The 26,138-nt window shown below is 42.7% G+C and overlaps 2 protein-coding genes across 4 annotated transcripts in view; both read right to left on the bottom strand.

Moving 5' to 3' along the window:
- Positions 1–10,280, bottom strand: part of LOC137385147 (nucleotide-binding oligomerization domain-containing protein 2-like) — a 125,316-nt gene extending 115,036 nt beyond the window's left edge. The window contains exon 1 of the mRNA XM_068060074.1: positions 10,075–10,280. The gene's annotated coding sequence lies outside the window, so the exon portion shown is untranslated. The remainder of the gene's footprint in view (positions 1–10,074) is intronic.
- Positions 10,281–11,162: 882 nt separating this feature from the next.
- The window catches only part of LOC137385148 (NACHT, LRR and PYD domains-containing protein 12-like), a 55,697-nt gene continuing 40,721 nt past the window's right edge, over positions 11,163–26,138 (bottom strand). The window contains exons 3-8 of one of the 3 annotated variants that reach the window (XM_068060082.1): positions 24,464–24,629; positions 23,405–23,494; positions 20,172–21,088; positions 16,140–16,311; positions 15,969–16,034; positions 11,163–11,794 (exon numbers count right to left, since the gene is read on the bottom strand). In XM_068060082.1, the coding sequence (XP_067916183.1) occupies positions 11,259–11,794; positions 15,969–16,034; positions 16,140–16,245 (708 nt within the window). In that variant the 5' untranslated portion in view covers positions 16,246–16,311; positions 20,172–21,088; positions 23,405–23,494; positions 24,464–24,629 and the 3' untranslated portion in view covers positions 11,163–11,258. The remainder of the gene's footprint in view (positions 11,795–15,968; positions 16,035–16,139; positions 16,312–20,171; positions 21,089–23,404; positions 23,495–24,463; positions 24,630–26,138) is intronic. The other 2 variants (XM_068060084.1, XM_068060083.1) reach the window with 2 other exon arrangements.

Below are 26,138 nucleotides of genomic sequence, written 5' to 3'. Positions count from 1 at the left end.
TCAGACATGATCTTATTGAATGACAGAATAGGGTCGAGGGGCTGAATAGCCTACTCCTGTTCCTGTGTTCCCAATGAGGCTGGTATTTCACTGTACTGTGAGAGTAAATCTTACCAAAGGGCTCTCCCAGTGCAGAGTGTGGGCCAATGGGAGCCTGTCTGGAACTGGATTGTGGAGATCAGCAGGACTCACTGGATTTCACTGGGAATCTGTCTGTGTCACACGTGATGTGGAGAGTTTATAGTAACACTCGGGAAATGCTCGATCCCAGAGCTAACAACTATTGTACTGATGGTGGAGGAGGGACTGATATCATGTTTAACAAGGCAACGTTCTCATTCTCATTTTAATATTTCCATCTAACCCGCCTATTAACATTATATTTTTCACAGAGCATCAGAATCTGGAAGTCGGTGACCAACATGACTGAAGGATCATTGAGGAAAGAAGATCCAACATCTTCAACAAGAATGAGAATGGACACAGGTTCAGAAAATACTTGAAAATATAATTTCTGTCCTGACAGAAGGTCCAGATCTTGAGCAAGAACCTGCAGCTCACACAGGAAGAGGGAACAGGACAGGGACTGAGTAGAAAGAGGGAAGTCAGTGACCATCTAGACAGGCATCGCAATCACAGGTGGAGAGAGCCCCTGAGTACTGAAACTGTCCAATAGATACCTTGTATTGGGGACTGGATAGAGACAGTGACTCAGAGGATGGTCTTCCTGAACAATAATATGACACTACAGAGCAGGATACCAGCCCGTGTGGGGCGGTGGAGAGAGACAGGTGGGACACAGGAATAGGAGAGTAATAGTGGTGGGACATTCTATAACCAGGGGAATAGACAAACTCTTCTACAGCCCTGAGCAGGTCCCGAATGGTAAGTTACCTCCCTGGTTAGAGTGCAGAACGTCCTGAAACAGTGGGACAATCTCTGGGAATGAAAAGAGAGTGGAAAATATCCACAGTCAGAACCAGTAGCACAGATAGAACTATGCTTATCGAGGGAATATTAAGATTAAGGCTCTAGACAGGAAAAGAAGGCCTCGAGCTGGCGATCTCCAGATTGTTTTGTACTCAGTCACTTTAGGAGGTAAATATGAGGCAGGTCAATGTGCAGCTGCAGAGCTGGAGCAGGATGGAACATTCTTGGGACATGAGAGTGAGTTCAGGGGGAAGGGAAGGGATGGCTGCAATCTGAATCCACCAACAAATGGAGCTGTGGGAAGGGCAGCAGCTGATGTGACTGGAAAATGGGAAATATCCAGATCTGAGACTAGAGAGCAGAATTAATAAAACTCATGGAGCAAGAACAGAAGATTTATGAAATAGTGAAATGTTCTTATCTGGAGGAAAGGAAGGATGTTTTGGAATAGTGAGAGTCACTGGGCAGGAAAAACTATCGGAGAAAAATTAACATTTCAAAAAACTGGAGCAGGAATTGAGTGTTGTGTCTGTGAATTTACAAATCATTCCAAACACCTTTGGAAAGACAGAAGCTGGTGAGAAGTGATCTAGTATCTGAAAGACCGGGACTGGGTTGTCACAGGACTCAGAGCAAAACGTTCCTAGTTATGACATTTTCAGGGGAGAACAAAATATGTGTGGACACCACTGTTAATAAATGGTTCCAGGACAACAGCAGAAGAACAACAAACTTGCATTTATGGTAGTGTCTTTAATGTAGTAAAACATCCCAGGGCACTTCACATAAACGTTATCAAACATAATTTAACACCAAGCTACATTAGGAGATATTAAGTTAGGTGACCAAAAGCTTGGTGAAAGAGGTAGGTTTTACAGAGTATCTGAAAGGAAGAGAGAGAGCTGGAGAGGTTTATAAATTAAAGATGTTCCAGGGAGTAATAATAAGAAAGAAAACATATACACAGTTCAGCAAAAGGAAGGGAAATGGCACAATTCTCAGTGAGCTTTGCACGTCAGCAAGCAGTGGAGGTGAGAGTGGTGGAACTGGGGGAAAATAGTTACAGAGGAAGAAGTTTTGGGGAGATATAAAATATTTCCTTTAGTTTCAAAAAATCATGATGGAAGTAAAAACGTTGGTGTACCAGAGGAGGATGTGGGTCTGTAGTTAAATATAACTGTAGAGAGGATTTAAAATGGAGTTTAATTGCTGAGATCAGTCACTGGGTCCAGAGATAATGTGCCTGTGGTTGCAATGAGAAATCAGAGAGTGGGGACTCCGACTACAATTCATCAATCCTTGTTTAATATCAAATACACAGATGGACTGAAGGAGCCCAATTAATGTCTCTGTTCAAATAGGGATAGAGTCTGAAGAGGGTAACAATGGACCAGTAATCTATAGTTAGTTGTGACAATCTCCTTGCATCTGTAATGGCAGATGGAATTAAAAACAATTTAGACATAAAGGGGATGATGAGTTGAGGCTGGAATGGATTCGCTGTAAACAGGTTGTATTTGAGAAATGTGATACAGCTTCGATGAGATCTGACTATGTGTAGTACATGCGGTTTTTCTGGGTTATCAGAATGGATTTGATAATGTGGCTTTGAGAAGGCTTCAGCCATTTGATATAATAGGAAAAGTAGCGTCAAGTAGGAAGTGGATAGAGTGTGTAATTTTGTCCATTTTTGTTCACAGGTCCGATCTCCAGAACCATTGAGCTCTTGACAAAGTGGGACAATTACTGTCTGTTCCCGTGAACAAATTCTATCAGTATAGAAGGGATGAGCAGAATTGTTAACATGCGGAAGGCAATTTCATTGTACAAGAATATCAGGTAAACGAGAGGGACACAGAATGACTTTGGAAATAGCAGGATATGAGATCTTAGAATGATAAATGTTACAGAAGAGAAACAGACCAAACTAGAAAGACATGGATAAAGCTGAGAATGTTGTGAATCTGAGACAATGATACAAAGAGGTGAAAATACCCAGCAGATGTGTCAGTACGTGTACAAAGGACAGAGGTTTGGGTATAACTCTTGTGTGGACTGAAAACAAAAGGAGAATGTTTTAGTGGGACTAGGAAAAGGGAAGGACCAGAGGAGTGGTCTTGTGTTGACCGACCTCAAAACTACTTGAAGTTAGGGAACTGAAAGGCAACAAAAATCCTCAGCAGAGGAAATAAGAGGAATTTCTAGAACATAAAGATATTCAAATGGTTAAAATCTGAGACTCAACAGGGAAACTGTGGGGATTGAAAACATGATTCTTCCCCTACACATCACCAGGGGTCAATTCCAACTTGGCTGGGGGCACAATCCGGGCGGTCAAACTTGCCGTGCAGCATCCCTCCCTGGGAGAGCACTTTCGGAAGTTCCATGCAAGTAGCCTGTAATATTCTGTTAGTTCCCTTTAATTTTTTATTTTTATTTTATTTAGAGATACAGCACTGAAACAGGCCCTTCGACCCACCGAGTCTGTGCCGACCAACAACCACCCATTTATACTAACCCTACAGTAATCCCATATGCCCTACCACCTACCTACACTAGGGGCAATTTATAACAGCCAATTTACCTATTACCTGCAAGTCTTTGGCGGTGGGAGGAAACCAGAGCACCCGGAGGAAACCCACGCAGACACAGGGAGAACTTGCAAACTCCACACAGACAGTACCCAGAATTGAACCCGGGTCCCTGGAGCTGTGAGGCTGCAGTTCCAACCACTGCGTCACTGTGCTATCCAGAAGAGAAGTAAATGGAAATAATAATTGAGAAGGGTGTGTAATGGATGGCGGCACAGCACCACCTGCACAAGTTGAAATATCGGCAAATTAGTCTAATCCCAACCTCCTGTTGTCAACTCCGTCCATTATTTTACTGATGTTTGACAGTCGGCTGATAGGACAGTAATTGACCAGTTTGGGTTTTCCTGCTTTCTGTGGACAGGACATACCTGGACATTTCACTATGTTGTCAGATGTCGGTGTTACAGCTGTGCTGGAACAAATTGGCTTGAACCACAACAGTTCTAGAGCACAGCTCTTCAAAACTACAGCCAGTATTTTGATGGGACTAGTAGCCATTGCTGTGTCTAGTGCACTCAGCATTTCTTGATCATGTGAAATAAATTGAATCGGTGGAAAAACTGGACATGAATTCTCCCATCCAGACAATCCTCTGTACCCTTGATACCCTCAGTGCTTCTTCCAAGGGGTTTTGAACATGGAGGAGTACTGATTCATCAGTCGAGGGAATTTCTTTGCCCCCTTTGACCTGAAGCCATGAGAGTTCAAGGAATCTGAAATAAATGTAGAGGACTCCCAGGGCCACACACATATCATGACTGTATTTCACTTTGTCTCACCTCTTGTAGGTTTGGACATACCCGGAGATGGTGATGGAGGATAGATCTGATTCTCTGAGTCTGACTATGTCAGGTTATTGCCTGACCAGTGTTTAGGGCAGCTCTCCTATCCTTGTCCCCAATCCCTGGATGTTTGTAATGAGGACGGATTTATAATATCATCAGGTTCACAATATTCCTGGAAAAGGACAAGGCACAATGAAGCACAATGATACTTAACTGGAGGAAGGCTAACCTCAGTGAGTTAAAAAGGATCCATCCTGGGTCGATTGCAATCACATATTGGTAGATAATTGAACAATGAGCGGCCTCCAAAGAGAAGGTGGTTCAGGTAGAGATTGGACACATTCCTATGTGACGGAAAGGAAGGGCATTCAAGGCTAGGCCTCCCTGGACGCCTAAAGATACAGAGGTGAAAATAAAATAGTGAAAGGGGACTTATGAAAAATGTAAAGTTCTTAATACAGTGGAGTGCAAAGCTGAACATAAAATTACAGAGCAGATCTGAAAAAGGGAAACGAGGTGCAAAGAGAAAGTATGAGAATAGAGCAGTGGGAACATAAAAGCCTTTTATTAAAAAAAGCACATAAATGGTAAAAGAGTAGTAAAAGGAAAGATTGGGTAAATTAGGGACCAAAATGGAGATCTTCTTGTGAGGGTAGAGAGCATAGCTGAAGTAGTAAATGAGTGTTATCTTCACTGCCAATGTAGCAGGAGAGGAGGAAGCAGTAGTGATATCAGATAAGGTAAAAATAGACACAGGGGATGAACGTCAAAGATAGGCAATTCTCAAAGTAGAAATTGTGGATGCTCCGGCCACAATCTTCCAAACCTCCTCGGATATGAGGCGGAGCCAGATGACTGGAAGATTGCAATTGTGACAACCCTCTTTAAAACAAGACAAGGATGAGGGATAAATCCAACAACTACAAGCCAGTCAGCCGAACACTGGTGGTGAGGAAATGTTTAGAGAAAATAACCTTGCATAAAATTAATTGGTATTGATAAAGTACAGGCTTAAAAATGAAAGTCAGCACAGATTTGCTGAAGGCAAATTGTGTTTGACAAACTTTATGGAGCTCTTTGTTGAATAACGGAGTGGGTTGATGAGGGTAGTGCTTAATATTGTGTATATGCTCTTTCAAAAGGTGTTTGACAAAGTAGCACATAATAGACTTGTTAGCAAGATTAAAGTCCATGGGATTAAAGGGACAGTGGCAGCAAGGATACAGAATTGGCTAAGAGACAGAAAGCAGAAAGTATTGGTGAGCTGTTGTTTTTCAGACTGGAGGGAAGTAAAGAGTGGTATTCCCCAGGGTCAGTATTAGGACCACTGCTCTTTTTTAATGCATATTAATGATCTAGACTTGGGTATACAGGCAATAACTTCAAAGTTTGCAGATGATAGGAAACTGGAAAATGTAGTAAACAAGGAGGAGGAGAGCAACAGACGTCAGGAGGATTCAGACAGGCTGGTAAAATGGACAGACACAGGGCAGATGAATTTTAATGCAGAGAAGTGTGCAGTGATACATTTTTGGAGGAAGAATGAGGAGAGACAATAAAAAATAAATGGTACAGTTTTAAAGAGGTTGTAGGAACAGAGTTGCCAAGTTAGATTTTTTAAAAAGTGGCATTATTAATACTGGAATAGAGTGCAGAAACAAGGATGTTATGCTGAACCATCGTGAAACACTATTTCGTTCTCAGCTGGAGTATTTTGTTGGGAAGCACTGATCGTGATGATCTTGGGACAGACCAAGAAGAATCACCCATTCGGCCCTCCTAGCTGAAGATGGTTGCAGACACTGCAGCCTTGCCATTTTCACTCATACTCTGGGCTCCACCATCATTGAAGATGAGGATTTTCATGGAGACTTCTTCTCCTGTTAGTTAATTAATTGTACAGCAACATTTGCCATGAGATATGACAGGACTGCAAAGCTTTGATTTGCTCTGTTTGTTGTGGGATCATGTCACATTGTCAATGACCTGCTGCTTCCACTGTTTCTCGTGTGCTGTAGCTTCACCAGGTTAGAACCTCTATTTTAAGCTACTCCTGGCTGGCTGTTCTACCCTCCTCATTGAGCCACGGTTGGTCATCTGGCTTGATGCTGATGGAGGAGTGAGAGATAAACCACGCCATGAGGTTACAGGTTTTAAGAATCCAATTCTGCTCGTGCTAATGGCTCACATGGAGATCTTCTTTTGAGCTACTTGATCTGTTCCTAATCTACCCGCTTAGCACCATGTTCTTGCCATCCGATACAACGGAATGTGCTTCAGTGTGGAGATGAACTTTATCTCCACATGGACTGTTCCATGATGTGAAAAATTTATAGTCCTTTTTGACTCTTTCCAAAAGTTCAAAGCTGAATCCTTATTAGTGGCAGTTATGATTTTTATTTTAAATCGAAGCTTAAGTGCGGCTTCATATACCAGTATTTGAGCAGTGGTTTATAGGGAACAATTAAGAATTACATTATTCTGTTGACCCTTGGGTAGGAGGTGTGGCCCATTCCCTGTAGCTCCAACTCACATACGCTTGTGCACCTATCTAATGTCCCCCTTGGCCCTTCTACACTGAGAAAGACCCAAAGCCCACAGGATATACTGCAATAACCAGAACTGTGGAAACAGTCCAGGCACAAGCCTTGTGCCTCTCTTATCTGTCCCTTAAGCTTAGCACAACTTTTTCTGTGCTTGTTCTCTGTTTCTCCATCTGATGATGCACCCTGTAAACCTTAAAGACCAAACGGCCCAGATCTTGCAGTCCCATTCGTGCCGAACACTGAGAGGCTTAATGCTGTTGAGGGTCACAATGGCATGGCAAATTCCAGCAACCTGAGTTACACCAAAACCTGGAAGTTGTGGTGTGCCTCGATAGGCTCCACTGATAATCCTGCCGTTCCTATTCTTACAGCAGTAGGGACCATTAGTGCAAAAACTTTACTTTTCTGCCCACAACTTGCACGGACTTCTGAGTGCAGGAAGTTAGGGCTGATAAGCACAGGCACAAGTCAGCAAACAGAGAGGGTGGATGAAGGCTGTAAATTGTTATAATTAAAAATGTTCCTCATGATTCCCACCCCTCACCCCAGCTCCTCTCCCTGGCTCCACCAGCTCTCCTGGCTCCTCTCCCTGGCTCCACCAGCTCTCCTGGCTCCACCCCCTGGCTCCACCAGCTCTCCTGGCTCCTCCCCCTGGCTCCACCAGCTCTCCTGGCTCCACCAGCTCCTCTGCTCCCTAATCTCAATTGGGCAGGCAGTGGCATAGTGGTAATGTCACTAAACTAGTGATCCAGAGCCTGGGGTAGTGCACTGGTGACATGAGTTCAAATCCCACCATGGCAGAATGTGAATTCAACTAATGGTGACCATAAAACCGTTACCGATTGTTATAAAAAACCATCTTGTTCACTAATGTCCTTTAGGGAAGGAAATCTGCTGTCCTTATCTGGTCTGGCCTCTATGTGACTCCTGATCCACATGGAACACCACCACCGATAAGCTCCTTTTGAAATCACACATCATCCTGACTTGGACCAATATCACTATTCCTTCACTGTCACAGGATTAATAACCTAACAGCACTTTGGGTCTATCGATACCAGATGGACTGCAGTGGTTCAAAAAGGCATCTCACCACTACCATCTCAAGGGCAATTAGGGATGGGCAACAAATGATGGCCTTGCCAGTAATGCTCACATCCCATGAAGGTATAAAACAATTAAAATCCCCCATTATCACTACTCTATAGATTTTGCACGTCTCTGTAACTTCCTTACCACTTTGCTCCTCTATATCTTTCCCAGTATTTGATGGCCTATAGAATACACCTAGTGTGTGATGGCACCTCTGTTGTTTCGTAGATCTAACCAAATAGATTCTGTCCATGACCTGTCCAGAACAACCTCTATCTCCAGAACTGTAATATTCCCCTTAATCAATACTGTCACCCCTTCTCCTTTCTTTTCTTCCCTATCTTTCCTGAATACCTTGTATCCAGGAATATTCAATGCCTAGTTCCACCCTTTTTTGAGCCAGGTCTCAGGTATCACCATATTATATTCCCACATGTCTAATCTGCACCTGCAGATCACAAAATTTATTTACCAAACTTCACACGTTCACACACATGCACTGCACAACTAATTTAGACTTTATTGCATTGCCACTAAGTCTGATCCCACCTAATACTTTACACTTTCTTACTCTCGTGCTATCTGTCTCTCCCGATCCTTAATGCATTTTATTTCTCTTTTGTAATCCCACATGACCATCACCCTGCCCAGTTAGTTTAAATTCCTGACTGCACTACTAAACCACCACTCTGTTTAGGTGCAACCCCTCCTGTCTGTAAGGTCCCACCTCCCCCAGAACCGGTCCTAATATCCCAGTTCCTGGATTTTGCAGTCCGGGTTCCTCAGAGCTGCAGATAACAGTTTCACTCCTGAATCTCCCAGTTTATTGATCCCCAGTCTATAAAGACAAATAAAGAATGAGACACAAACTGAATCAAATCCTGAATCTAAGACAACGTTTCTCTGTTGGATATATAAAAAAACACAGAAAAACCTCAGGAAAATTAATCGCCTGATTTTCCTGACACTGGCAATGAATCTCACTTTGTCTAACTCCCCATATATTCAGGAACTGTCAGTAATGTACTTATTAAATGTACTTATTAAATAAAGTACTGTCTACATGAAGCCTTTAAATGTCACTCAGTCTGGTTCCATTCCCTGAGCAGAATTACCTTCCTGGAGCTCAGTGACAGCCTGGTCATGTTTAGGGAAAAATGTCTTATATCTGCAGGTCCTTTCCCGGATATTATGGAATGGAGCAATTTTTACCCAATTAAATTAGGGGTGACTTCCTGCAGTATATATTCTGAGCATCATAATAATCTGTATAATATTGCGGAATGAGTTACATGTAGAAACGGTGCTAGCTGCTGCTGTAAAATGCATCTTCCAGGATTTTATGTAGCAGGAAGAGTTTATTCTGTCCGTTGCAAGTTTTAAATGTTTCTGTACTCTAAGGTACAGGGGAGGGGAGTCTTACTTTATTCCCCATTAAACTAGCGCTGCATTTATTTCTGGTGTAACTAGTCCAATAGTTTTTGTGGCATTTTTGGAAGATCCCTCCCCACATGGGGCCTCACACACATGGTGGGGGGGTGGGGGAGGTTATGGGAAATTCCTGGGTTCACTTGCTCCGGTTTTCAAAAGGGAATTGAACAATTATCTGTAGAGAAAAACTAAATGCAGGGCTGTATGGAAAGGGAGGGGGAGTGAAAGTAACTGAGTTGCTCTTGCAGAGAGCCCGCACAGAGGCAAAATGCCAAATGATCTCCTTCTGTGCTGTAACTATTCTATGATTCCTACACCTGGTGAAGAGAGTGGGATGCTCGGACACATGGACTGCTGAAGTTATTTCAGTCTATGTGGTAATAACAGTAAGGAGCAACTTCTTCAATGGGCATATCTTAGTCAATATGAAAAACAGTTAATTAAATGATCAGACTCTCACTGACCTGTATTAACCGATAAAGACTGTAACATCCCTACTTGTTCACAAGGATCCATTTTACATATTCCAATTCTTAGGGAATTACTAAATGATCCTCTTATTAATTGTCATATTTGTATTGAATTTACTACTCTCCGGTTTAACTGAACTGTTCATTTCTCTTCATTATGGAGCAACAACACAATCCATGACTGCTCCACAATTCACCCAACAGTTAGAGAAAAATTAACAGTTACCTCAACTCCTGGCATTTATGCAGTACGGGTCCCAGACACTGGAGTCCTTCAAACTGAATGTAGCAATTCTCCAGATCGAGTTCTTTCAATGTTTCACAGAGTCCAATGGTCTGAGACAGGACTGCACAGTCAATCAGCATCAGCCGCAATCCACTAAATGTAAGTGTTTCCACAGATCCCACTGTAGTGCGAGCCAGTATTGTACTCTGAGACTCAAACAGGTAATGCAATGTATTCAGGATATTCCTTTTACCTGTTGCACTCTTTCCAATCTCTCCTTCACCCAGTCAATCACTCGGCAAGTAGTTTGATGAACAAATGGACCCAGAAACTCCTGCAGGGGTCGAGCTGCCTGTGGGGAGGAGAGACCAGCAACAAAACGCAGAAATATCTCAAATCTCCCATCTTCCTCACTGTGAGCTTCACTGAGGAGATGCCGGATGTCCCTGGGATCTGGAGTCAGGAATTGTGTAAGTGCGGCAACAAACTCTTGGATGGTGAGGTGCGGGAATGTGTAAACCACACTCTGGACAGAATCATCTCTCTCCAAAAGTTCCATCAGGAATCCAGACAGGAACTGGGAAGGTTGCAGACTGTACTCGATCAAATCTCCATCTCTAAACACAATCTTCTTCTCGGAGACTCCTGTCAAGGCCATCTCACCGATCTTCAGGAACACATCACGGGGGTTTTCAATCTCTCGGCCATGGTTATTCAGAATGTTGTAAATATAGTAGGAATATAGCTGGGTGATGGTCTTGGGAATTTGTTGCTGTTTCCTGTCTCTTTGTGTAAAGAAGGGACCCAGTGACAGACAGAGGATCCAGCAGTAGGAAGGGTTGTAGCACATGGTGTACAGGATCTCGTTCTCCTCCACGTGTTTGAAAACAGCTGCTGCCACCGTCTGATCTTCAAAAAACTTGTTGAAATATTCCTTCCGTTCATCACCAACAAATCCCAGGATTTCAGCCCAGACACTGATCTCAGCCTTTTCCAATAAATGTAATGCAGTGGGGCGACTAGTCACTAGCACTGAACATCCTGGGAGCAGCTTGTGCTGTATTAAACTGTACACAATGTCAGACACTTCACACCAGCATTCAGGATCTGTGCACATGTACTGAGCTTCTGTATTTCTCCGATTGTCAGTAAAATCGATCCTGTCCTTGAATTCATCCAAACCATCAAAATATAAACAGCAATCCCTCTGGGCTGTTGCAAAGTTCTTCCAAAATATTCTGCATGTATGGATAGAAAAGCAATATTATGTTCCACAGGCTTATTTTGCAGTTGATAGTGTTCAAATCCCGGAATTTAAAACTGAAAACAAATTGAAAGTTTGGGTATATTTTCCCAGTGGCCCAGTCATAAACAATCTTTTGTACCATTGTTGTTTTTCCAATCCCCGGGACTCCACTCACTGCTGCTGAACTCCCAGATTTGGATTTTCTCCAGGAAAAACTGCTCTGGAATAATTGATCAGTTCGGATTTTTTCCAGTTCTTTCAGGAGATGTTTCTCTCTCCACTCTTCATGGTCTCGGCCTCTTGCCAGCAGTTCATGTCCTACAAGTGTCCGATCTCGAACAGTAGAAATGACCGTTCGCTCAGCGTATCGATCAACCAGCTGGAAAATCTTAACCTTCTCCTTTATTATGATAGTGTTCGCTCTCAGTGTTTCAGTTTTTCCCCGGAATGTTTTCTTGCATTTCTGTTGAACATCTTCAATTAGAACAGACAGAACATGTTAATGTTAGTTGTATTGATATAAAAACAACTTCGGGATATCATTTCACTATTCTGTAAAGCATTACAAGATTTAATTCACAGCTTCAGTATAGGTGAATTTAAAACTCAGTTCTAGATACCTCACATTGAAGAAAAGTTTTAAATCCTCACTTGATTCTAATATTTACTGAACCTGGTCATTTCTACAAAGGTGGCATTTTCCCTCTGATGGCTAATACTATTTGATCTCCTATGCATTATAGATATCCAATTACAAATCCAAACATGACCCTGGTTATGAGAGAGAAGCTGTTCTAAGTGATGGATATTTGAAATGGTCAGTGTTGCTTGCCTTCAGAAGACATAGGAATAAGTCATTGGATATCAGTGAAAATGGGATATAGTGTGAATAATCAAGAGACCCACTGAGATTATATCAGACATTGGGCAGATTATTTTGGGTATTTTGTGCACTGGGAGAGGTACAGACTGTGGATGGCCACTCATACTGTATCAGGCCATACAGGTTATATAGGTATTTTGTGTACTAGAAGGATAACAGACTGTTAACACATCGAGGTTCCACTCAGTTTCTCAGTTGACCCTTAACTGAGCTCTCAATCTCACATCCTCTCCACACGTAGACTGCCTTCTTCCACCTCTGTAATATCACCCATCTCCGCCCTGACCTCAGCTCATCTGCAGCAGCAGTCATCTGTGGCCTTTGCTACCTCCAGATTTATTTATTCCTAAACTCTCCTGGTCAACCTCCCACCTTGCAGCATCCTAAACTAGAGGTGGCCTACTGTTCTGCTGCCAGTATCCTAATTTGCACCAAGTTCCATTCAACCATCAACCCTGTGCTCCCTTCATTACCTTGACTCCTGGTCAATCAACTTCTCAACTTAAAAATGTGAATACTTCTTCACAAAACTTCCACCATCTCATTGCCCCCCTCCATCCATGCAACCTTCAGATCTATCTGTGCTCCTCTCATTCTGGCCTCCTGTGCATCCTCCATCTCCACTGCTCCTGATTGGCAGCTGCACCTTCACTTTCTGAGGACTTATCTCTGGATTTAGCCGCCTCCCACCATGCCCAAACTTAATGGATGTGGCACTGTTATTGTATCAGTAACTGACACGTTATCTGGGTTTTGTGTGCATGAACAGAGGGACAGACTGTGCATTGTGAAATTGCTCCTGTTTCAGGGCCCGTATAGTTTATCTGGTGTATTACCTGCTCCTCAATAGACATCTGATAACAGGTAAAGGTTACTGCCAGTACAAAGATACATAGGGAATTCCAAAAATGATTCAATTCATGAAAACTTGATCAGGTAAGGGTGGGAACATTTGACACATTTTGTTTGGGTAAGAGACTTGAGTATTGAAATGTTGTAATTAAATTCATTACATTAGAGAAGGAAACAAGCTCACAATTCCCAAAATAATTAATAGGTGAAAAATGAAAGTCTGAATCAGAATGGACATCAAGGTAATTTTATACCCAATGGATAGTACAGCAGGTATACTGGGGAAAGACACTAAAGGGGCAGTGTAAGTGGTGTTTAATGACAATAGAAATAAAACCAGAAAATGCTGGAGAAACACAGCAGGTCTGACGGCACTTGTTGAGGAAGCAGCAGAGTTAATGTTTCGGTTCAATGACCTTTCATCAGAACCAAAGTGACAGTGGAACGTTTTTCTGTGGATGCACTGAGTGGAAGAACAGGGGTTCATCTCTGACAGGGACAGGCTTTTTGTGCGGAATGAACTTTTCCTGTCCCTAATCATTTTTGTATTGTGTTTCAGAAATTGTGAAGTTTTTCAGCAGTTTTACACATACATTCATTGAATATGTTTTAATAACAGCCCATCATATCACCGATTCGAAATTGCATTTGAACTCCAACCCTCTTCACTCTAATGTTAAAGCAGAACATATTTGCAGTTCATTTCAGTTGTTTTACCAATAATTATACTCTGTTGTTTCATTTTGGTCTTAGTTTCCTATACTGCAGGTTTGAAAATTAAAAATATGCCTTTGTTAGTCATTACATTGGGTCTAAAAGAGTCCTGAATTAAAAGGGTACTTTTTTGCGTGGAATAAGGTTTTCCCTTGCCCTGTAATTGGGAAAGCAGCCAATATCTTTCTCATCATCCTGGACTTTGCCTTTTTCTCATATTTCTTGATGGATTAATGTTCTATTGTGTGGACATCTGTAAATCTCAGATCAGGGCGGCACAGTGGCGCACTGGTTAGCACCGCAGCCTCACAGCTCCAGCGACCCGGGTTCAATTCTGGGTACTGCCTGTGTGGAGTTTGCAAGTTCTCCCTGTGTCTACGCGGGTTTTTGCCAGGTGCTCCGGTTTCCTCCCACAGCCAAAGACTTGCAGGTTGATAGGTAAATTGGCCATTATAAATTACCCCTAGTATAGGTAGGTGGCAGGGGAATATAGAGACAGGTGGGGATGTGGTAGGAATATGGGATTAGTGTAGGATTAGTATAAATGGGTGGCTGATAGTCGTCACAGACTCGGTGGGCCGAAGGGCCTGTTTCAGTGCTGTATCTCTAAATAAAATAAAAATAAATAAAAAGATCATATATTTCCTGATGCCTTATGCTGTTCTGTGAAATTATAACATTTTAAAGTTTCACATTTCTGCAGCTCGTTCCCGACAGGTTGTGTTGGTATCTCTTTACTTGTGAGCCCCAAGTGCATTTGCATCACATAGGAGAATTCTAGCAAAAGTAATTGAATATCCTACCACATTTCCATGGGATTTCACAGTGTATCAGGATCCTGCCAGGTGTGTAAGGGGTTTAACAGTGTATCAGGATCCTGCCAGGTGTGTATGGGGTTTCACAGTATATCAAGATCCTGCCAGGTGTGTATGGGGTTTCACAGTGTATCTGGATCCTGCCAGGTGTGTATGGGGTTTCACAGTGTATCAAGATCCTGCCAGGTGTGTATGGGGTTTCACAGTGTATCTGGATCCTGCCAGGTGTGCATGTGGTTTCACAGTGTATCTGGATCCTGCCAGGTGTGCATGTGGTTTCACAGTGTATCAGGATCCTGCCAGGTGTGTATGGGGTTTCACAGTGTATCAGGATCCTTCCAGGTGTGTATGGGTTTTCACAGTGTATCAGGATCCTGCCAGGTGTGTATGGGTTTTCACAGTGTATCAGGATCCTGCCACGTGAGTATATGGTTTTGCAAGATCTAATGAAGAACATCTCGATTAAGGGAAATAGTTCAAGGTCCACATACCTACAGGGTATTTTGTAAGTCCTATAAATTATAATTGAACCTCTGCTGAATAGTTAAGAACGGAGTACAAATCCAAATGACATCCAAACCTATTTCCCCAGCCTTTGAGCTTCTGATTTCCAGATTCCGACAGCTTCTAAACAAACAGTTAGATTCCAGTATTTCTGATTCTCCAAAGTGTTATAACAGAGTTGAGCTTGCGACTACACATCCACTTCATCACTAACACCACTTCTAACTCCATAACATTGCCAAACTCTGCACCTGCCAGAGCTTATCTACTGCTGAAACCCTCATCCATACTTTTTCTGCCCTTAGACTTGACTAGTTGAAAACTCTCCTGTCCGTTCTCCCATCTTCCACCCTCCCTAGAGTTAAGGTCATCCAAAACTATGTTTATGGCGTCCGAACACAAACCAAGTCCCATTGACCTATCACAACCCTGCTCGCTGATCGACATTGGCGCTCAGTTGAGCAACTCCTCAATTTTAAAATTCTCATACTTGTTTCCAAGTCCTTCCAGAGCCTCTCCCCTCCCAATCTCTATAAACCCCTCCAGCTCCACACCATCTGAAATATCTGTGCTCTTCTAGTTATGGCCTCTTCATCCTCAATTTTAGTCGCTCCTCTATTATTGCCCATGCCTTCAGCTGTCTCATCCTTAAGTTCTGAAATTCCCTCCCTTTGCCTCGCTACCCTCTTTCCTCCTTTAAGATAGTCCTAAAAACCTACTTTTTTACCGAGCTGTTGATCATCTGCCCCAATAGCTCTTTCTGTGCCACCATGTCACATTTGTTTGAGAATGCTCCTGCAAAGCGCTTTGAAATATTTTACTACATTAAAGATGTTGTGTAAATTCAGTTGTTGTTTGAAATTTCCATTTCTTCACTTACCTTTCAGGTGCTTGGGTACATCAGATAAAGCTCGAGTGATAATCATGTAATCAAATAGCTCAGAACCTGTTTAAATTAATTACATTTCATGAAATCAGATTTGTGTAATATTATAGTAAATTCTGCAGTGTTTGAATCTGAAGTTGAATTCAGTGTGTGATTTTACCGTACCAAGTTCCTGTATTTCTTTCAGTATTTTCTCCAACTTTGGTAACCTGTGGCGTATTTTCACAAAGGCTTCCCACATCACCCTTCGTGCCCGAGAGCCTTTCTCCATCACCAGATTGAGGAGAAGTTTGGAACTGTCCGCCCTGTTTCCCTTCTCCGTGAGCTCAGTGACTTTCTGCAAGGAATAATAATGCATAGATTGAGGAGTGGAGTGAAAGATAAACACTGGGAATAAGTAAAGGATCTGCTCAGTGACTGTAAAACAATCACTGGGCCATGTATTGATTTATTTTGAACATGGTCTGAACATTCTGTAAACATCTTGATTTAGTCATTAACAATAATTCAATCAGATGAAACTAAAATAGAGATCATAGGTAAAAACAGACAATGTTGGAAATAGGTCATCAGCATTGTTGAGAGAGAAAGGAAGCTAATGTTTTCGGTTCAATGACTTTTCGTTGGAACTAGAAACGTACGGAAGAAACAGGTTTTAAGTATGTACAGAGACAGCAAAAGGACGGGGCAGAGGAGGAAAGTACACAAGGGAATGTGTGTGATAAGGTGGAAGACAGATAGAAATCAGATATGTAGTTCTAGGAGAGGGAGGAATCACAAACAAATTGGAGTAATTTTAATGTGATTCATTTTATCTGTCCTTCAGTATCCAACACTTGTGGCAGAACCTGTATCTCAAGGATTGGCCTTCACAGCCATCAGCAAAGGTGCACGAAGAGCAGACATCCCACCTAAATGGATTGTTTGATGCGTATCCAACATCTTTAGTAGATGGAAGGATGTCAACCAATATCCAACATGACAGCAGATTACTGATTGACAATATGATCCATTTATTTCTCACATGTACTTCCTTCTTTCACACTTTGTGATTTACTTAGAAATAAAACAGCAGGGAATCAGAATTCCAATACCCAGGAAGGGACATTTCTGAACTGAGGGAAGCAGCTGGAAAAGTGTCTGAAAAATTTCCAACTAATCGAAATAACCACTGTTGATTTATCGGTCAGGAAAATTGATCAATAATAATCATGATGAAAAATGCGATCACTCCAATCAATTTTCCCTCAGTATTTGAACTATCTGACACCCATTATTTTACAGTCACTGCCAGTTTGAAACCTCAGTAACTGGGAATACTCAGGATATTATTCAGCAAATCTTACATTTATAAAGAGGCTTCAATGTAAAAGAACATCGATTACGGTGGTGTGCTGGTTATGTTACTGGACGTGTAATCAGAGAAGTGAGTTTTTGGTGGTTTGTGAATTCAAATTCAAATTTCAAATCGAAATATTTAGAAATAAAAGGCTGAGATCAGTAAAGAACATTGTTATAATACCGGATATCCTTTAGGTCTGATCTCTACATGACTGCAGTTCTACACCAATGTGGTCATCTCTGAAATGGACTAGCAAGCTGCAACAATGGAGAAGAATCTAAACAGATGGAACACTTGGCTGTGACCTCGGTGATGGATTTGGACGTGATAAAAGAACACCCAGCCAAGTCGACCCTGAAAATTCCTCCTCTTTGATATCTGGTTTAGTTTAGTTTAGTTTAGAGATACAGCACTGAAACAGGCCCTTCGGCCCACCGAGTCAGTGCCGACCATCAACCACCCATTTATACTAATCCTACACTAATCCCATATTCCTACCACATCCCCACCTGTCCCTATATTTACCTACCACCTACCTATACTAGGGGCAATTTATAATGGCCAATTAACCTATCAACCTGCAAGTCTTTGGCATGTGGGAGGAACCCGGAGCACCCGGAGGAAACCCACGCAGACACAGGGAGAACTTGCAAACTCCACACAGGCAGTACCCAGAATTGAACCCGGGTCGCTGGAGCTGTGAGGCTGCGGTGCTAACCACTGTGCCGCCCTACTTGTACCAAAATGGGGAGAGGTGGACCATATCATATTTATTAGTCAACGTCCCAGACTCCTCCATCAGCAGCAGAAGCAGCATGTGATAGACAGAGCTAAGTGATCACACAACCAATGGATCCAGTTAATTCTCATCAGTCCTGTTACATCCAGTTCCAGATGCTGTTGAAAAATTAACCAAACATGGGAATGGAAATCTCCGATTGATGATCAGCCATCACCTTTTCTAAGCTGATGAATCAATAATTCCCCATATTGAACTCAACTTGAAGGAACGACTGAGAGCAGCAAGTGTAATGAATGTAGTCCAGGTTGCACAATTTAATGGCCAGTTTCTGGACAAAACAAATGCTAGGGGTCCCGACAGTATTCTGGCAGTAGCTTTGAAGATTTGTGCTCTGGAACTAGCCCTGGCTCAATCCAAGTTGTTTCAGTACAGCCATAACATTGACATCTACCTGACAATATGGAGAATTGCTCAGTTATGCTCTGTACACACAGAGCAGGATAAACCTAAGGTGGCCAAGTACCGTCCCAGCAGCCTACTCTGAATCATCATCAAAGTCATCAATAGTGTTATCAAGCAGCACCTATTTAACAATAACCAGCACCAATCATTTGCAGACCTTATTACAGCCTTGGTCCAAACAAGGACAAAAGAGCTGAATTTCAGACATGAGGTGAAAGTGATTGCCCTTGAAATCAAGTCAGTATTCCACTGACTGGAACATCAAGGAGCCCGAGTATATCTGAATTCAATGGAGATAATGGGGGAAAGCTCGCCAGTGGATTGAATCTAATCTTCTACAAATAAAGATCGTTTTGGTTCTTCAAAGACATTCATCTCAGCACTGCTGGAGTTCAATGGGGCAGCGCCCTTGGCCCAACCATCTGCAACCACATGCAGAAAGAACTGAGCATGACCCAGGCTTCGGCTGACAAGTGGCAGGTAGCAATTGCAACACACAAGTGCAGGCAATTACCACCTCAAACACAAGAAAGTAGAACCACCTTCCTCCTTCATTCATATTGTTATCCACATCACACCTAGTCTAATCCAACCTCAGCTACCACTGGGTGGGATGGGGATGGGGGTGGAGGGGTCGTGATCAGGAGGCACAAAAGGCCAGAGTCAGAGGAAACTGTGATTTGCAATTGCACCACAGAGGTTATAGGGCTGGAGACATCGGAATTTGAGGACAGGACTAATAGCTGAGTGGGACAGGGAGCAAGCAGGAGTTTTGAATGGGCTGAACTTAATGGAGGAGGGGAGGCTGGTCAGGGAATAATATAAGTAATTAAGTCTAAAGGTAACAAAGATAAGGATGAGGGTTTCAAAAGCTGAGTGGAGAAGGCAATGTTATGGAGGTGGACATATGATCTATTTATGATAAAGCAAATATGGGATCAAAAGCTAAGCAGGTGAGCAAATAGGAGGTTCAGGTTGTAAACAGACTGGTTCAGTTTCAGAGAGTGGGCAGGAAGTGGGAAGAAACAAAATGACGTGGAGACAGAGTTTGTGTTGGCAGCAGAAGACGATGACTTCAGGCATCCCAATATTTAACTTCAGGACATTTCAAGCTCAATAAACGACAGGAGCTAAAAATATATATATATAGATGATAAATAGAGAAAGAAAAATGGGCCTCATTTTGCAACGAACGCCAGTCATTTAGTGCCTTGTCCATAGACTTTTGGTTTCTGTAATAGGAGTTCTTCTCAGTCAATTCTGGAAAAAGCACAGCACCCTCTTCATTGAGAATCTGGGAACAGTATCAATCTGACCAGCAAGTGTGCATCTTCTCAAACAATCAGATTGAAGAATCATTAATGAGCAGGGGAGAGTCTGAACCAGCAAGTGTCAGTCGGAATATTCAATTCAGCATCAAATCAGACACAGATAGCGGAATAAAGAGAGGGAATGAAAGATTAGCTTCAGAGAGAGAGAGAGAAAAGGGACAGAAAGAAAATATTAAAACTTATTTGTTATTATTTTCTTAAATCACCAACAATAACTTAAATCTGAAGGAATGAGACTTCACACTTGTTCAAGTTCATTTTTGGTGCTGAGGTTGTTTGACAGTAATTAAGGTTTTTCAAACTGTTAGAAAAATACTTACACTGGAACGGACAAGCCTGAACTTTTTCTGGCGAGTTTAATGTGTCTATCTCAGACAACACCAGGCAGTTCAATGTATTTCACTGGGGAGTACCTTGGTGACAGACCGTTCTCCCTCAGCTTTTGGAGAAGCAGGACATCTCTGAGAGTAACTTCTTGATCTTCGCATTGAACTGGGCATGTGCTGTCGCCAGAAGTTAGTGTCTAATTTAATACCAGTGAGCGCATTTAGCCCAACCATTATTTCTACCGCAAACTGCAGCCGATTAAAAAAAACACGAAGCTACCAATATGTCATTTTCCAGGCACTCACTCCTTAAGCAAAACAAATCAGAAATCAATCTATTCAGGTGAACTGACAGAAAGTTACAGAGTTACAGATTGAGCTCAATATCCTGTTTGTCCTGTGTGAAAGACCATCTACAAGAAGAGCACAGAGACAGGTCATTGCAGACTGGATGATCTTGATTTCCGGATATAAACCTCCGGGATGTGATGGTCCTTTACAAAAACACAGGTTCCGGAAATGTGCTCTGTTGTGTACAGAAGCAATGGGAAAATCGCTGCACAAATTCACGAGCTTGTGATCAGAACTATTGGAGTTACTGTTGTAGAGAGGGATTTGAGAACTTTGGGCTCATTCCAATATAGATGAGCAGATTCAATGAAAAATTCATGCACATCTTCAGATTCTGAAGAGTTATGATCAAATAAATAAATGGTAGCGGATGCCCGTCCATTATACACTCTGCTCGGTGATCAAATCCATTTACTTCTCTTCTGTTAAAGGGAACTGGGAGAACATTACTGGCTGCTTGCTCGGAATTTCCTAAAGTGCTGTCTCGGGGAGTGACGCTCCACTACAAGTTCTACCGCCCAGATTGAGCCTCCACCAGAGTTGGAATTGACCCCGGTAATCTGTAGGGGAAAATAAACCCAACACAGCATCAGGCTTTCAATCCCCACAGTTTGTTTCTGGTTAGTTTCTCTGTTTGAGGTTCATACATTTTATCTTATTTAACATTTTTGTTTTTGTTCTTGAAATGCCCCAAAATAACTCCGCAGATAATTTTTGTCATCTGCCTGTTCCTTAATTCCCTTGAAGTATTTTCCATATCAATTAACTGATGACCTTTCCTCCACCTCTCATCTGTTTCCTCTGGTCTCTGCACTTCCTAGTTCCACTGAAACTGTCACCCTTTGCTTTCATTCCACAGAAGAGTTATACCCGAACCGTTACCAGCCCTATGGACAGATACTGATGGATCTTCACCTCTTCATATTGTTTCAGATTCAGGGTGTTAACAATTTCTCGTCTGCAACATTCTATGATTTGCAGATCTGATATCCTGTCAGTTCTGTGATGTTTACACAGAATGTGATGTTTCTGTGATGCCTGGATGGGTGCAGCTCCAACAACACTCAGGAAACTCGACACCATCCAGGACAAAGCAGCCCACTTGATTGGCACCCCATCTACAAACATTCACTCCCTCCACCACCGATGCACAGTGGCAGCAGTGTGTACCATCTACAAGATGCACTGCAGAAATGCACCAAGGTTCCTTAGACAGCGCCTTCCAAACCCGCGACCTCTACCAACTAGAAGGACAAGGGCAGCAAATACATGGGAACACCACCCCCTGCAAGTTCTCCTCCAAGTCACCCACCATCCTGACTTGGAACTGTATCGCCGTTCCTTCACTGTCGTTGGGTCAAAATCCTGGAACTCCCTTCCCAACAGCACTGTGGGTCTACCTACCCCAAATGGACTGCTTCCTGCTACAGCCATGCAGGAGCTCATTAATGTGTCTCATATTTCCTTCCTTTAGTGGCCCAGTGAAAACAATCAGACATCTCCATCTTAAATCTTAATTGGAGTTTTCTGTAGCGGTTTGAGACAACTGAGTCACTTATAGGCCATTTCAGAGGGCAGTTAAGAGTCAACCACATTACTGTGAGTCAGGAGTCACAGGGAAACTGGACTGGGTAAGGACGGCAGATTTCATCCCTTAAAGGACATGAGGCAGCCAGATGGGGTTTTACAGCAATCCAGTAGTTTCATGATCATCATTACTGAGACTAGTTTTTTATTCCAGGTTTATTAATTAATGGAGTTTAAATTTCCCCAGCTGCTATGGTGGGATTGGAGTTTGTGACTCCAGAGCATCAGTCTGAACTCTGGATCACTTGTCCAGTAATATTACCATTATGCTACTGTCCCTAGTATGTGCTAGCGACAAGATGCACTGCAGCAACTCACCAAGGCTCCTTTGACAGCACCTTCCAAACCTGCAACCTCTAACACCTAGAAGGACAAGGGCAGCAGATGCATGGGTCTGCCACCACCTGCAAGTTCCCCTCCAGATCACACACAATCCTGATTGGGACTATACTGCCATTCCCTCACTGTCATTGGGTCAAAATCCTGGAACTCCCTCCCTAACAGCACTGTGGGTGTACCTACCTCACATGGACTGCAGCGGTTCAAGAAGGCAGCTCACCACCACCTTCTCAATGGCAATTAGGGATGGGCAATAAATGCTGGCCTGGCCAACTATGCCTAAATCCCAAAAACAAATTTTAAAAAAAAGTTTCAAGACGATGGCTCACCACCATCTTCTCAAGGATTATTAGAGATGGGGAATAAATGCTGACCTTGCCAGCCATGCTCACATTCCAAGAATGAATATAAAAAAAAGTCTTAAGAATTCCTCTATAATCTTACCTCTCTGAGTGACATCGCTTCCAACCTTTGGCTATTTTCCAATCTCCAACCACTTGTTCCAGAAAGTTCTTCCCTCTAGTACCAAGGAGGTAACTATCAGGACCTGCTCAGGGCTGCAGAAGAGTCTGTGTGTTCCCCTGGCTATAGAAACTCCCATTACTGTCACTCTCCTATTTCAATTCCATGCCTGCCTCTCAACCCATCCCACTGGAGGTGGTCTCCTCTTCCCTTTTGTCATACTGCTCCTTAGGAAATCCCTGTTCCCAGTTACTGTCTCTATCCACAGTACAGTCATCAATACCGGGTACCTATTGGACGGTTCCAGTACTCAGGCTGTACCTACACTTGTGACTGCGATACCCATCTGGATGGTCGGTCACTCACTTCCCTCTTTCTGCTCAGCTCCTGCCCGGATGTCTCTACTTGTGTGGGCTGTACATTCTCACAGGTGACCTGGACAATTTGTCTGGACAGAACTTATATTTTAAAGAATTTTGTGAACCTACCTGTGTCCATTCTCAGTGAAGACACTGGATCTCCTTCCCTGTTTAAAACTTCAGCCACAGTGGTGACAGGGATTCCCAGATCATGATGCTCTGTAATAGACACAATATTAATAGGAGGGACAGACACAAATATTAAAATGAGAACTAGCATGTTGACTCCTTAGACATGCTATGAAATCCCTCCTTCCCCATCTGTACAACAGCTGTTAGCTCTGGGATCAGGCATTTTGTAAGTGTTACGCTCAACACTTCACACCAGATGTGACACAGACAGCTGCCCAGTGAAATCCAGCGAGTCCTGTTGATCTCTACAATTGAGTGCCCGCCGGCCGAGACTCTACACTGGGAGTGTTCCTTGGCAAAATTTACTCGGACAATGCTGGCCAACACCAACCTTTGTTGCTGATGTCGGGAATATTCTACAGGAAAATACGTAGTGAGGTAATCATTGATTTATTCCTTAATCCTTCATTGAGTTTTACGCAATGAACTATTTGAGCATTAAATTTTGTTACATTCTGAATGTCATATTACTGTAGGGTTAGTATAAATGGGTGGTCTGTGCCAACCAACAACCACCCATTTATACTAACCCTGCAGTAATCCCATATTCCCAACCACCTACTTACACTAGGAGCAATTTACAATGATCAATTTACCTATCACCTACAAGTCTTTGGCTGTGGAAGGAAACCGGAGCACCCGGCGAAAACCCACGTGGTCACAGGGAGAACTTGCAAACTGCGCACAGGCAGCACCCAGAATCGAACCCGGGTCCCTGCAGCTGTGAGGCTGCGGTGCTAACCACTGCGCCACTGTGCCACCCCCAAGATGGGAAACATTTTGACTCTAAAATACACACAACATTCACTCAATCCTGTGTGTTTTGAGACAGAAACTGATCTCATTCACAATCCATTGCTTGGCCTCATGCTGGAGAATTGTTCCCCGTGGTCAGACTCTGTCAGTCTCAGTCTCACCACTTCCTGCCTCACTTGTAACCTTTGTGGACTGTCTAAAGGACCAGTGTTTCTCACAGTAAATGGGACTTTCTCTTGCCTTTCTCCCCAGTTGATCTATGACAGCTCTTTGAATGGGAAGGGTTCTCTCTGGTTGGTGCTCTCACAATCCTCTGCTGGTTCTCCTGCTGTTGTTCCTCAGTCTACAATCCCTGTTTACTTCCCGCTGTGGCCCTTTCTCATCACTCCATCATTCACCAGGAGATCTAATTATAGCAGGGCAGAAAATGAGAATAACATTGTTTCCTTCAAGATAAATGCAATGTTCATTTGTTCTCTAAGGATTAATAAAAAAGATGACAAAACTAAATACAAAAAATATTTCATTTAATAAACAGCCTCAAGTAGCTGTGCTCCAACATTCCAAGTCCCTTTAAAGCCGCAGCCACAGCATGTGAGAAATTAATTCTTCAGTCCCTTGTTCAAGGAGATCATGAATTCCACGTCTCCCGATAGTCAGTCGCTGGGTATAGCCAGCTCATTTCCCATGTCTCAATCTTCAGTCCATGGTTAGTAACAGTTCATTCCCCATGTCTCAAGGTTCAGTCCCCAGTTAGTAACAGTTCATTCCCCATGTCTCAAGGTTCAGTCCCCAGTTAGTAACAGTTCATTCCCCATGTCTCAAGGTTCAGTCCCCAGTTAGTAACAGTTCATTCCCCATGTCTCAAGGTTCAGTCCCCAGTTAGTAACAGTTCATTCCCCATGACTCAAGGTTCAGTCCCCAGTTAGTAACAGTTCATTCCCCATGTCTCAAGGTTCAGTCCCCAGTTAGTAACAGTTCATTCCCCATGTCTCAAGGTTCATTCCCTGATTAGATGCAGTTCATTCCACATGTCTCTTCAGTTCCCAATTAGAGACAGTGCATGCAGTGAATGAGTAAAATTGGAAGCCATCAGCAATGAACTTGCTTTTCTTTTTTTGTGAATGGCAATTTACATGCACAACTGGACAATATACATTTACATGTCTATAGCAAAATAGCTATGAGTGAAAATTAGAATCAGTAACTGAATGATTTAAAGTAGACTGTGTAATTAAATGCAGCCTACTCTTAATCTGAAGAGAAATCAAATCACTATCTTTAGAAATATGAACAGTACTTGGGGAATTGGAGCCTGTGGATTTATTGGGATCATTCTCCAGATACAATAGATGTGATTGGGAATTGGAGTTTGAGGATTTATCGGCATACTCTCGAGATACAATAGATGTTGTTGGGGAATTGGAGTTTGAGGATTTATCGTGATCACTCTCAAGATACAATAGATGTGATTGGGAATTGGAGTTTGAAGATTCAATAGTGTAATAAATTCTTTATGAAGGATAGAACCCCTTCAATCTTTGGGTGTTTGTATAAATGGGTCAGTATAGATAAATAAGTTACTGACCGATTTCATCGACAGAAACCTTCTTTACTGATCCATGATGAATTATTTGGAGATAAATTCCGGGACACTTCATTTACCTTAACAGATATTTAAGTGAAGCTGTGTACAACTGGTAGCTGAGTGCAGCATGCTCACTGACACTACTGAGCCAGAGCTCTGCATCAATTAATGACCCTCAGTTAGTCCACTCCTCCTATTGCCTACGATCAGGAGATTGACAGCTCCTCCCAATCGGCCAACACGGAGCCCATAGCCCCGCTCACACCTTTGATCAGCACTGTGTTATGTAGCTCTTATTTTATCCTTTCATGGGATGTGGTCATGGCC

Source organism: Heterodontus francisci, chromosome 28, assembly GCF_036365525.1.
Source record: "Heterodontus francisci isolate sHetFra1 chromosome 28, sHetFra1.hap1, whole genome shotgun sequence".
NCBI classification, from domain to species: Eukaryota; Metazoa; Chordata; class Chondrichthyes; order Heterodontiformes; family Heterodontidae; genus Heterodontus; species Heterodontus francisci.
This window is presented reverse-complemented; position numbering and strand designations above follow the sequence as displayed.